Here is a 14789-nt window from a genome sequence, read left to right as displayed (position 1 = left end):
GTGTGCACTTCAGTTATAACACACCACAAATATGACAGAAACGAGAAGCTGAGATGATTAGAAAGAAGAAATCACATCAAGAGTCATTTTGGAACGTCAGCACAAGTATCAGCCTCCGAAAAGCCATACTGGTTAAACCTTATGGTGTTGTAGCACAAGTAGAGACTAACCTGAGCCTTGTTGCTGGACCATCTCTGACAGATCACGCTGGTGGATGAAGAGAACCAGACCTCCAGCGGCGAACAGTAAGAGGAACCAGAGGGAACAGGGCATTCTCCTTCTCCGTCCACGCAGAGAGTCCACCACCATCTTCCACTTCATCCACAACATGATGCAGCACGGTCAGATGCTGATGTAATAAGTTCTGGAAAAAATCAAAGAAGGCAGGGAATGGGAAGATGAGGAGAAGTGAGACAGAGTAAGCTAAACAGACAGAGTGTGTTCAGAGTTTTTCATTTCTCTGTATCAATATTACAAGGAAAAAATAACTCATATTGTAAAGTAAATGGCAGCAGTGGAGAGTAACGTCACACATTTACTCTGTACTGTACAAATGTACAAATCTAAAGGAACTTAAGTAAATGATCTAAATTCTTCCTCCACCACTGATAAATGGCATGTAAACAGCTGTTCTGAACTAATTGTAATGAAAATGACCATCCAAATTCAGTTGGGATCCAAGATCAGTCTCTGATCATAGCAGTATCTTAGCAGTACCCGATTTGCAGAAAAAAAAATATTCATCATTACATCAGCATTAAGCGTTGTTTTAATGTGCTCATCAGCATGAAGACGTGACAGCAGCACAAGTTCAATATGGGTTCCAGACACACAGGAGGACAAAATAAGCCAGTGTATGTTATATATTGAAATCCAACACCTCTATGTGAGTTAGAGGGAAAACTCCATTAAGTCTAATGAATTAGAGCTGTTCAGAAATTCAACATGGAAACAAGATGAGCTGACACCTAATTCCTCCAAATAAAGAAATCTGCATTCTGTTTGTAAGGATACAGTTTGATAAACACAATTCCAGCTGGACTGGCATGAGCACAGACCAACTCTGGGCTCTGTTCATACAGCAGAAAGACCGTGTAGCATCTGTCTTCAAATTAATATGCAAATGAACTTCAGCAACTACTCAAGCATGTGTTGTCATTGCAGAAAGTAAAATTGGCTCTGTTTTAGTGATGTCAAAATTGGACTGTCACATTGCACCCTGTGCTAATCCAGAAGTTATGAATAAGCAGTAAATGAGTGTCACATAATAAATGTGCCGTCATGCTTGAATATACAGTGATTTCTGTTCAGATTTTGTTGACTTGGTTGTATGGGTGATGAAATACAGCATCAGGTACAAATACACAGTTAAAACACAAATCCTGAGGATTATAACAATGTCTCACCACATTATCAAGGTAACAAACAATGACACAAAATGCATCAAAATTCAACAAGGAGGAGAAAAGTGCAACATTGTAAAATGTATAAATGAGAGAAAGTAAACTGAGCACGGATCTGTCTGTTTTTGTTTATGTTTCAAGAGAGACAAATGAACAGAGAATGACAGAGGACACATTTTTTGTGGTGTCATGCTATTTGTTTCAGGAGTCTACAGGAGTGAAGCTATGATGCATGCGCATACATCACTCATTCGCATGTGTGTACCTACAGCAGTGCCAAGCAATACCATGGATGTAGCATGTAAGTAAATAAGCCAAGCTTTATTTATATACCCACACAGTTACAAAGTGCCTCACACACTCATGAAAACATACAAATGAATAAATGTATAAGGTAAAAATGCAATACAAAACACAGTACAATGAGAGACAGACCAGACTACAAAAACAACACAAACAAACCACAGAGTGAAGATCTATAAAAATTCGCTTTTAGAAGCCACATGAAACAGTCAGATTCAGCAAATCTGATCGATGGGGCAAGATGATTCCAGAGGGTTGGAGCTAAAACAGCAAAGGAACAATCACCTTTTGTTTTGCTGTTGGAGCGAGGGATGGATAAAAGGCTGAGATTAGAGGATCGGAGTGGTCGAGAAGTAGAATACGGGACGAGGAGATCAGAAATGTAACTGGGGGGCGAAGTCGTGCAGAGCCTTGTGAGAAATCAACAGGATCTTGTTCATTTGGAATTTTACAGGAAATCAATGGGGGGAAGCACGAACAGGGGCAAGACAGGACTGTTGGCTAGTTCCACCATCATTTAACGTAGAGCTGTGTTGATGGGGTTTCACATCACAGCATCACAAACCTACTGTTTGCACTGCTCTATTATTTATGCAATAACTCAAGGACAATGTACTTTTGGAAAAATTAATTTTCATACCTTCTGTATATAATGTACATAGCCTTTTAAAGTTGATTTTATTTTGCACCTTAGTATTTTTTTTATTATATATACATATATAATTTTATTTCTGTCATTATTATTATTACTATTTAGCTTTTTAGCCTTTTTGGAGACAGCAGTACAAAAGAGAGGAAAAAGGGGAAAGAGAGGGGACAACATGCCGCAGCAGGCCGCAGGTTGGAATCGAACTCGGGCCGCTGCCCTTTGAATGATTTCTTTTACTTACTTGTGCTGAGCAAATGAGGCTGCATTCAAAACATCCATCCTGAGGAAAAGTTGCAGTGCAGGCAGAGGTCAAGCTCATCTAATAGGCTGTGAAAACGTAGCTAAGCAAGCTTTCATTCCCTGCAGGCATTGTAGATGCAGCACAAATGCATCACAAATACAGAAACTGTCAGAACAATGAATGATGAATGATGGGATGTTTTACTGCTGTTTTGTCTTTGCTAGTTAAGGTTAGCTAGCTACAGACAGGAGAAAAAAGTAATTCAAATCCCTGTGCTGCTCAGGGCCGGCGACAACTTTTAAGGTGGAATGTTTTCTTGCATTGTGACTCAATGCATGATTTGAAGATGTGAATGTCAATATGACAACTTTGACCATTACATTTGTTTTTATTGCCTCTCCTGAATGACATACGCTTCAGTAATGACTGGATCCTCAAGTGCTTAAAAAATGTTACATGAATTTCAACCAGATTATGTGAACTGCAAATATTCAGTTTCCTCACTTGGAGGAATAAGTGGTGGAGTGTTGCTCCAAAGACTTAAACCTATTACATATACTAGTTTTTAACTGATCATTGTGGGCTTTATTGAGTGCAGATGCAGCCACGCAGAGATTCAACAGGGTTTGCTGATGCTTTATAGCTACAACATTGCTCCAACCAGACAAGGAGTAGTTTTGCTAATTCCACAAGGACCAATTTGTTTTTTGAATGAAACTCTCTGTATATACTGTATATTAGGCCAACATGATAATATCTTTCTGTGGAAGTTACTGAAGGTTAAAGCAGTCTCTCTTCTTTTCATCAAATCAATACAAATTTCAGATTTGTCTTTGGACATAAAGAGAAGCAACTGATGCAACAGAATCTTTAATAAGGCTTGAAGCTATTAACCATTAGCTTCAAGAAAACGTGTGCGTCAGTATAAATGCAACTTACTGTAGTTACATGCTGTCAATGGCTGCCACTGTAGAACAACATTGAAATGAAAATGCCACTTTTCACAGACATTAATTTGATTGACATGGCAATGAAACCCATAACAAAGCGAACAATATCACGGCACCCACTTTAATGGGGATTAAACTAGTCATGGAGATGTCAAACCATTAAGCCACCCTGAAACTAATCTATTCAGCTTTTTATTGATATTTCTTTCTGAATGTTTTATCAGTCACTCTGAAGGGAAACCATGCAGGCAATGATACACACTGGATAGAAAGTGCCATTAGGTAGTGCATAAGCATGATAATTATGAACAGGCTACCCTATATTAGATGCAGAGCAGAGAAGGGAAATACATTCATTTTTCTGCATTTCTGTCTCTCTTTACACTGTGATGACTTTATCCAAAGGTCCATTACTCTGGATGGGTGTGTTTATCATTTCAGTTCAGTACAATAATCATTACAAACCCCTTCAGAATGAAAGTAGCTTCAGCAAAGGTTAAAAAATGAATATACATATCTTGTACATGGTGTAGATAAACATTTCCTATGTGATGGTGATCTCTGTACAGATGGTCATGTTCATTGTTGTTGCATAATGAGGGTATGGTACCCTCTGTGCTCAGTGGAGTTAATAACAAGTGAGTTGAGCTGAGGAGCTATTTCACATCTTCTGCTCAGAGAGGATGAAGATGATGAAGGTTCATGCAAACAATAGAAGGAAATAACAGCATCTTTGGATTATTACGTGAAATTTGTCATTGTGTGTTTATAGAAGAAACTGCAGAGTGGACATACAGTAGGCATACGTTTTGCTGTGCACATTGCATGGTTGCCATGCCAACTCAGGTGGTAACAAGGGAACTGTTGTTGCTAGCTGCCATTTTTATCCCCGTGTGAATATGAAATATGAAAACCTTATAATCAGTAGACATGAGCCTCTAATTATTAAAGAGGAAAATGATACTCATAAAGATGTTCTTTACTGGGATTATAGGCACCTGATCACTGTGCTGGTGCACAGCCAGTACCTGATGTATCACCATCTTTTTGCTATGATGCTACAGTATCAAACATTGAACATACACAAACATTTACGAGAGCTTAATAGTGGGGAAAAAAATATATATATACATACATATATATATGTATGTGTGTGTGTGTGTGTGTGTGTGTGTGTGTGTATATATATATATTTTTTTTTTAACTGCATTGTTGGTAAAGTTTATTTTCATTTCATTTTATGAAATCCCTCTTTCACAACATGTGAAGACTTGGTTGGAAGGTTGCTGTCCAGGAAAGCAATTAACACAAGATGGGGGGTTGAAACTTTTAAAGATGCTATCCTCTCATTCTGTGTTCTCAACAGTGTGACCTTTTACGTCCCAGTGCCATTCATACTGACAGCACAAAACCACAGAATATAACCTTATCACAGGAAATCATTCCAGGTTTTCACTTCTTTTTCCAGTTTTTCAGGTCAGTCACTTTAGTTTTGTACATGATAATGGGGTCAGGTAAACACCCGTCTGTTGTTCCTGACATTTGGAGTGAACAAATGCATTCAGATTTATAAGTGCAGTGCAAGGACAGGCAATGCACAGAGCCAGCAAAGTGCGAAAGCAGGCAGTCATGGCAGTGCTCTTTCCAGCAATTTGAAGAGTGTCCTTGTTTTCTTGACCTCCAGTGAGTGGTTGGTTTCAACAAGTCCCTTTATATTGTTCAAATTAAAACTGTGTCATACAAGCTTCCTTACTGTAAGAATGTTGTTGACATTTCAGTTATTTGTCTATTTAATCGAATGGTAGAGAAAAAAAATCTAGGAAAAATATAGTGGCAGCCAGTATAATGACAGTAACAGAATAGACTACTTCAGCTCTGCTGTCACAAGGACGGCTTCAGGAAATCATTCCTGCCAGGAGCCATCACACTGTACAGTTAATCTCCATCAACCTCACAAACTCTATTTCAAAGTTACATATTTGCACATGTACTATTGCACATACTGTCTATTGTTTACATTTAATTATCATCTGCAACTTGTACATATTTTTTCTGGTATATAGTTTATAGCTCTGGCTCACTCTCTCTCTTAAGAACTACTGTTAATATGTATTTATATGCTTGGTTATATTGTATTTGTATTATATTATAATACATATTATATCATTTTATGTTAAGTTATACTTAGTTATATTTTTAACAATTGTTATTTTTTTCTATGTTTAGATACTGTGTTGTATTTTAAGAATTGTTGTTATTCCATGTTTAGTTATATTTTTTGAGAACATTCTTTCTCTCTTTTATTCTCATCCTTTTTCTTCTTTATTCTATATGTATTATGTTTATGTGTATGTTTAACCTGCTGCTAAATAAATAAATAAATTGGGATCAATAACGTAAAAGTCTAAGTCTAAGAAATAATATGTTCTCTCTCTTGGTTTTTTGTTTTTGAATTTGTCTGCCTCTTGTCTGTGCAATTTAGATTCTGAGAATTGTTTTCTGATTTATACCTTTTCCGACATCATTGCAATTGTCCAGGTATGGTGGAATATCAGTGTCTCAAAAGCTCAAAACTGGATGGATCAATATTTCTTAAATAAGAGTGGCAAGACTGCACAATCTTGCTACTGTCATTCTCAGAATTAAGATGGAGAAGAAAAAGTACAATATGAATAAAGCTGTTCCGATTATAGGCCCCTGGGGAACTCCATACTTACCAGGAAAGGCAGAGATAATGACTATCAGCAACAAAACACGCTACTATTAATTTAAGGACTGAACACTGCCAAATATGCTCCAGACTATTCATGAGAATGCTGTGATCAAACTGCCATTAAGTTGAATTGCGGAGCGGAGCGCAGTAGTTCTAAAAGGGTTGTTCTGTTTCTCTAATAAGCATAGTCTCGGTGTTAGGATGCTGTCTGAAACCTGAAATATTTCACATCTCATTCATTGAATTCATTCATAGTAACACAGAGGGCAGTTTTACAGTGTAAATCCAACTTAGGTGGCTTTAACATTCAGCGGGATGCTATTTTGGTGACTTCCTGTGGCGACTCCCTTCAGGCCAATAATATACCCACTGGTTATGCATGATGGTGAACTTGGTCTGGACCATTCACCTTGAGTGGTGTAATTGATGCCCAAAGATTCTGTACACGTTGAACTCAACACTGACAACCCTTCACTTTACAGTGAAAGAGTGACAAAAGCCGCCGTGGACGGCTCCAAGCTGTGTTTTACATCTATATACACTATCTAACTGTGAAGCAGGGCAGAGCTGAAAGTGAGTACGCATTCTCAGTCAACTTTACCTGAAATAAAACAAAAGACGAATACAAAAACACTGCAACTGTCACAACTTGACACAAACATATCATTATGATCAAACAATACTTCAATTTAAAGACATTGCCTTTGTGCTTTACTTCCAAACAGATGTATATGCCAAGAAACGACATAACATGTCCCATTTTATGCAGAAAGGGAACCATTCTGTGTCAGAGTGGTAATGGAGATGATTCTTGTTTGATGTTCATGTATAATACACATCAAAGAATTGCGCTTTTTAAATTATGCCAGCCAAATGGATGTGCTGTCTATATACATGTCTTCACCCATCAGTAGGAAAAGTGTAGAACTGTGATATCTGTTCTAAACTTTGCTACTGCTACTGATTAATATATCGTACTGTGAAAATGATTTATTTCATTAAACACTGATCATATTTCAGCATGAATCTGGAGAATGTGCTCAATTTTCAACTGTTCTGCAGCACCACCATGCATTCACTGAACCATCATCTTAAACTGAGGGACATCAGTTTCTTTTTATGAAATGCAGGACAGGGCAACTCTTCTGAGCATGACTGGTGAGAGTGCTATAAGACTTTGCTCCCCTTGAGCAACTGAAGAATGTTAGGGGCTATAACTGTGTAGAATTTAAGTGCACTGCTCCACAGGGGTGGGCAAATCTCTCTTCATAGAACTATGGTCACAGTGTGTAACCTTCATTCTTTGCTCCTCAAAGTTTTTTACACGTCTGTGATCAGATGTCAAAGTTGTAAGTATTGAAATCATATATATATATAAATATTTCATATTAACAGTGATCAAGCATGAATCAAACACTGCATGTGGGCAGAATTGAAACCTTACAACACAAGAAAATCCATTTTCATTATCTGACTGCATATTCCCATCACCTACTTCTTTCCAAAGACTGGGAGAATTTCTGATGTCCTAGAAAAATATTCCTGGATTTTTTTTAATACGAGTCACGTCTAGTCCCTCTAGTGTGTCAGTGAAAGTGAACGGTGTTGGCTAGTAAACAAAAAGAAATGGAAGCCACTGCCAGGCCCATTTCCATAAATTAATGATTACGTGAAAGGGGATTTGACGAGGGGAGAACAGGAGCTTGTATAGGATCATGTTCAAAGCATTGCTAATTGTCTTTATTTATGACAGCCGGTGATCTCTGGGATGAACTAATGCATTAGCCACACAGCTGTGGTGAGCCTTAGCAATCAGTGTAGGAGATCAGCCATCAACGCTGCAAGCTAGCTCATGATGCCACATACTGGAAAGGTCTATAGATCAAAAAGGGTTCTGCTATTCAGCTGCAAGAAGGTGATGTACACGTAAACAATATCCTGACTATATTGTTTGTGTAACTGTGAGGCAATAACATACAATTGTGCCAGTGCACTGAAAAGATCCACTCAATCCTTGATTCAGAATTCATTAATTAACTAACCATGCGCTGTTTGTGCACAAATTTTGTCCCTCACATGCTGAGATGAAACATTTCATTGCATCTTTTATTTGTTATTTTCATCAGGAAATAATCAGCTGCTCTAGAAAATGCAACCTGTAATTTACACATGTAAAACCGATCCATAAAGCAGCACAATCAACACCTTTCCTTTGAATGAGAGACCAATCAAATGCCCACACATCAACTGTGTGGGCATCTGGTTTTTACTTTCAAAATTTTTAAACACAATTAAATGTGATGCATCCCTCTGTTTTCAGGTGTGTATGTGCGTGTGTGTTTTGCATACTAACCCACATCTGTTCCTTTGAATCCATTGCCACCAGCCCCCTACTGTTTCAAATAAAACCCAATGAATAAAAAAACCCAGTCACAAGTCAAATGGCATTATGTAGTGTACCTACCTGCAGTACAGTAACGGCTACCACACTACTGCCACACCAAAAAACATCTCCCAACTCCCTCACAAATGTGAAAGCTGTGTGACGGTGACCTGGCACGCTGGCCTCAGGATAGCTACCAGCTCAGGCAGAGCAGGTGATGAAAGCTCCAACACAATCGGACATGCTCAAATACAACACATCCTTGCCATATCATGTCAGCCCGATGCCTGCCACAGGGCACTGCTGTGCTCCGCTACACACCTCTCAGATGAGGTTACAGATTAGTTTCTCTTTATATGTACTGCAGGGGCTCGCAACCACTCAATGACCAGCAGAGTAGAGAGGGTGAATTACACACAAGCCTATTTGGTAGAACAAAAAGGACTTCCAACCATTTATATATATATATGTGTGTGTGTGTGTGTGTGTGTGTATGTGTGTATGTGTGTGTGTGTGTGTGTGTGTATATATATATATATATATATATATATATAAGGTCTTACAATGAAATTAGAAAAACTGCATCTTGTTTTCTGTGATTCTGTGAGTCAGTGTAATGTTGACTCTTGTATTTGTGCTTGCGATGTTGAGGATCTGCTGCTAACATTTCTTTCCACAGGCAGAAAATGAATCAAGCTACTTCTATGTCTCCAGACAGCATTGGATTTTTTGTGGTTTCTGTGTTGTCCAAAAGCTTTTGGCAGCAGTTTTTCATTTCTAAAATTCGATTAAAAAACAAACTGACAAACTACACACAGGGTCAAAGCTATTGCCCACGTTCTCTGCCAGCAACACACCTGACCCTGATACACCAGACAAATGGCTCATTTGGCAAATACACTGTATTGTCTAATGTTTTCACTACCATTTAAAACTCGTATAATTACACTCAGTGGACTCTTCTCGGTAATGTTGCACTGAGGCTCACCAACAACCCACAGCTATTTAAAATCTATGTGAAGAAGGTCGCCTTCTTTTCCACGAACAGAATAATCAGGTGAAGCCAGCGGAAATCTACAGCATGTACTGTTTATGTCTTCTATTAAATACACTTCAATCATGAAAGGAAGAAGTAGATGGAGGGGAGGAGACAGGCTGAGGAACTTTTGCACCTTAACATGCTGAGAGACAGATGGTGCAATGCTGGTGCAACTCAGTATTGAGGAGGTATTCCTAATATTTTCTGCCTCAAGCCTGTTGGGGGGGGTGAGTAAGGACGGTTGGATTTAGGACTGAACCGCACAGACAAAGTTTGCGGTGAGTCTTTGCAGTGTAAAATTCAATGAAACGTCCTAAATAAGTAAATTTAGCATGAAACTAGTCATTGATCTATGTAAGAATGTTACGGTGCATAGATATGCAAAATGCAAAACATCCGTCTAAGGCACATTGAGAATAACACAGTTGCACAATATTTTGCCGTCTGACAAGGTCTGACAACAAATCATAGGAATTGATGTTGGATTAACTCATTAGCTAAATGCCAAAAATGTAAATAAAAGCACACGCTGGCTGATGAAACTGATTCTCAATCTGCAACTGAGGGCGATGTCTGTTCTATTAACATTGGTGGAGGTAACACAGCAAGAAACATTTTCAGATGTCGGCATAAAATGTGATAAAGCCAACCAATAGCCATAAAAATGTGATGTGGCCTGTGGTTTGAGTGTCGCTGAAAGCTTTTTCTGTGTTGTTACCTTGGCCTAATTTCTTCAATACACTTACTTAATGCACTTAAGAACTCATTAAACCTCAGTCTCTTAGAGAAAGGTCCTTTGGCTTATTCAAGCATCCACTAAACCTTGACCCGCTCAGGATTTACTGTTTCAAGCTCTGACCGTGTTCCTGGCCAAGTCCTCTGTACGGGTAAACACTCATACAAATCAATAGTGCTGAATCTGTGCTGATCCCACTCATTTTTCCTCACCTATTTTTTAATTGTCAAAGGGTTTCGCAGATTGCCAAGAGGGAGGTCACAGCACATCCTTCAGATCTGCTCTGCGCTTGTCTGCTTTGTTAATTCAGTGGAAGCTTGGTGGTGTATTTTTTATGTGATTTTCTTATTTTTTTTTTATTCCAGTGCAGTACAAAGGAAAGTTGGTTGGTCAAATCATTAGCTTCCTAGTTCCCCTGTGGTTCTTGTTCACTGACACGAGGAAAGCAAGCAGAACCGATGATGAATTCAAAGTAACAAAGCAAAGCTGTTCCAGTAAACTCTCATATTTACCCTTAGAAATATTACATGCTAATATGCATAGCCAGAAAGGATCTCATGCAAAGTGCTCCCTCACCTGTTCGGTTAAAATAAGTTTCAAGCAACCACTGGTAGTGAGGAGGCATATTTGCTACGTACCCTGCTAATACAATGGCATCTAAGCTGTACTCATTGGTTTTGTCCTTGAGTGAATAATGCTCTCAGCTCTCAATGAAATGATTGTACCACTGAACACCCTAATGCTAATTAGAACATAATTAAATTGAAAGCTGTGAGGTTTTCCCTCACAGATGTGTTCAATCAGCATGCGATTAGCGTATACAAATCATGCTACGAAGTGACACTACAGCGGCAGATCACAAAATTCAAATCTATTTCCCTGTTTGATTTCCTTTCATGTTCGTCTCTAATTCTTGTCTGAGCATAATGGGACCCTGGAAATTGTAAAATTACATGAAATACATGCATGTGTCCTTCATCAGAAAATGTAGGAGGCGAAATCCAGACCTAATTAATGAGCAAGGCCGAAACCATAGTCCTTTGAGACACTTTTTTTTAGCTGCTGTTTGTTTGGTTTTTTTGATGTTGTAACAAATTTAATCTGTTTAGAGGTTGTGTGAGATGAATTATTATATGAATTATATGAGTTGCACACTGACCTACAACAAACAAAAAAAGACAAAGAAATGTGATTAAATCTATTTCCAGATTCCTGTTGTGGGTCTGGTCTTCTGAAATTTTATGAAACAGAAGCACCATATCTTGTAATGCAAGCATGCAAAAAGGGGAAAAACACATTTTCCTACTGTGAAAGATTTTCACGTGAAAGAGTTGTGACTAGAGGGTAATAGCTTGACCCTAAAACAAAGTAGGGTGTCATGGTCAGACAGGCAGGTGAGGGTTTAGTATTATTATTATTATTATTTTCAATCCATTTTTCAATAAATAGGTTTCCTTGCTGGCAAATTTACTTTGTTGATTTTGGTGAAGAATTCCATAATAAATTGCTTTTCTTTAAGTGTTGTGCATAACCTTTCTCAACCAATTCATGCATGCAACAGCATATTCAACACCTCACTACATCACTAAAATGAAGCAGCTGCAGACACATTAATACAGTAGAGCATGATCTGCTCCACTGAGATAATGAAAGCAACTGAAAACCACACAGTTCTGTCAGAAAGCCTTATATGTCAAAAGAGCTTGGACCATTAAAGGCAAGAAATCATTAGAGTTGAAATAACCAAGGATCTCAAGGATCTCAAATTAATTGAAGTGGTACGCAAGAGTTGCTGAGAAGTCAGTACAAACCCCATAGCATATTATTTTTTAATAATAAAAAACCATTACGGTCCGTGTGCAGACAGAAAGAGGTTCAGTTGACGATTTATCTTCTGTCTGTTCTGCAGTTTGTAATTTGTTTTCATCTCAGCTCATCAGTTCTTCAGTGTATTCCAAACAAAATGGTTGCTTTTCACATGAAATACACCACTTTTGTGGCAGTGGATTGCTACATTAAAAACCCAGTGTGGTGCCGCATGTTGAAAGCAGCACTTACAAAAGTTTGTTCACCTGTGATTGATCCAAAAATGAATATATTCGTTATAACAAAATGAAATATGGTTACTCCTGCCTCGAAACAACAAGATGGCGAACCCCATAATACAAAACTGGAGGCTCCATAATTGCAGTGTACAAACCAATGGGAGACGCCGTGGATGTGGTATGCTAGAACGAGCTAATGTAGTCTTTAGCTGCTAACCTCAGGCAGAAGTGATGAGTGGGCTGCAGAGGCCTGGCCAGCTTTCTAACTCTGCACGTCGTCAGTTTGAATGGACACTGGCTCACATAACATATGAAGTAGTACTCCTGAAGACTGGAACTGCATGTGAACTGAACTGCAATTTCCCTTTAATACTGTTTTTGCACAAAAGTAATAGAAATTTAGGATAACAATGTAAAAAATAGATCTCAGATACAATGTTGGGAATATTGTGTCTCCTCTTGCTCTGAGATTACTGAACATTGCAGGAACACCTGCTCCTCAGACATGTTTGCAGTGATCAGAGTAGGCAGCTTCAATAGATCACAATCAAATTGAATAAAGCGGAATATTTACTACAGGACAAAAGGGCCCTGTGCAGGGCATGTTTAGCTCAAGTCAATAACCATCACTGAGACAGACAGGAACCCTGAAGTCCCTTGTGGGTTGGCTGGTTTAAAGGTGTATTAAGTGCATTTTAAAATTCCTCCTACCAATAATCCAAAAGATCAGTGGCTACTGACCTTGCATATTTTATCTATAATGTAAATGTAACAAAAGCATTCAGCCGTTCTCTATTCATTTTACATTATTTTTTAGTGAACGTGCCTCCACTAATCTCCTTGGTCATTGGTGTGGTGTGTGTTTCTGCTAAATAAATAAGTCAGATATAGTATGTGGCTGGTTGAACAATCACATACAGCTTACTGCAAGAGCAGCAGTAGCCACTGTGCGAGCTGCTTTTGCGTATGTGCACAAGTGCTGCAATGCTGTGCTCAGTGCAAAAAATGTTTGGTGACCATAGTTGGTTGTTTTATGAACAATAAGTTTGAAAATACACTGATCTGGTGCACGTGTAATGTGATGTGGTTAACTAGTTTTACTATAAAACAAGAACTTCTTCTGATAGTAATGAAAGATAAATACAGCACAGGCAGTAGTGCCAGCAGTAAGTTACATCTGGTTGAGTATGTAGTCTATTTTCTCCAGTTTTTATTGTTCAGATCGTCATTTTAAGGAAGAGATAAATTCATCCATACAGTGTATTTTGTTACAGCTGTGATCCAGTCGTCCTTTGATGGCCTGTTTCCCTGCAGCCACTTACGTGTGATGGCCTCTTTGTTCGCAATCAAAAGTACAATACAAAGATATACATCCATTATTATTTTTGATATGATAAAAAATTATTGTCATGATAATGCAAACATTCTGACTATGACGTTGACATAAGAGGTCATAATATGACCTCATAACACCATTACGCACAGCAATAACAAGCATAGCTGAAAGTGAAAGTAACATTGCTACCAACTCCACAGGCCCCAGTCGAGTACAAGGAGTGCCAAAAATCCCACAACAAGAGCTCTTGTGAATACACTGGCTCAGCATAGCATCGCCAAATCTTGAGCAAGTTGTACTCTGTCATATCGTCACAAAAATAAATCTCATCTTACACCACTGATGGATAGCTAGCGTGACTGGGAGGCTGCCGGGGAATAGTCAAACGGGATAGCAGCTTCAGTAAACATGATCAGCCTTGCCTGGCATTTAACAAGTTGGTTATTTACGCGCGGCTGCGCAGATAAAGGATAAGCTTCTTGGATTGTGAACACCACTCACTACAATGTACTGTTGACACTTGATGATGTTTGACTGGTCCAGGGGAGACCCGGGAGGGGGGGAGGGATGCTGCCGGAGAGGTGGGGGGGTATTATGTTTCAAAAAAGTGGTACGGATGCTGCTATATGTCTCACTCGCTGTAGTTCAATAAAAAAGTTCTTCACAAAAGTTGGTTATTTACGGACAACACTTAGCCCAAAAAAAAACCCCAGGAGAGGCGCGGCTGAGCAAACTACCTGCATCCTGTCTGGTCTATCACTATTACCAATGGTCAAAAGAAAACATATGGGACAGGAGCTGGCACACACATGAATGATGACACAGCACACAGATTGTCCAAACAATAATACTAAGGTGCTTAATTGACAGCAAATAAATAAAATAAATAAAATAAATAAGTGTGTGCTAACTCGTCACAGGCAGTCAGCCAGCCTGTTTCTGGGATTATTTGCAGTCAGTCACGTCCTCACTGTCCACTCATTTTGTTCTG

The 14789-nt window shown here is 38.7% G+C and overlaps 1 protein-coding gene across 1 annotated transcript in view; it reads right to left on the bottom strand.

The window, feature by feature from the left end:
* chst8 (carbohydrate (N-acetylgalactosamine 4-0) sulfotransferase 8) overlaps nt 1-14789 on the bottom strand; it is a 169314-nt gene that overhangs the window by 123304 nt on the left and 31221 nt on the right. The window contains exon 2 of the mRNA XM_076746111.1: nt 171-364. Within this exon, the coding sequence (XP_076602226.1) occupies nt 171-330 (160 nt within the window). The 5' untranslated portion in view covers nt 331-364. The remainder of the gene's footprint in view (nt 1-170; nt 365-14789) is intronic.

The sequence above is a fragment of the Chaetodon auriga genome, chromosome 1 (genome assembly GCF_051107435.1).
Source record: "Chaetodon auriga isolate fChaAug3 chromosome 1, fChaAug3.hap1, whole genome shotgun sequence".
NCBI lineage: Eukaryota > Metazoa > Chordata > Actinopteri > Chaetodontiformes > Chaetodontidae > Chaetodon > Chaetodon auriga.
Note: the sequence above shows the minus strand (reverse complement) of the source record. Positions and strands in the feature narration are given on the sequence as shown.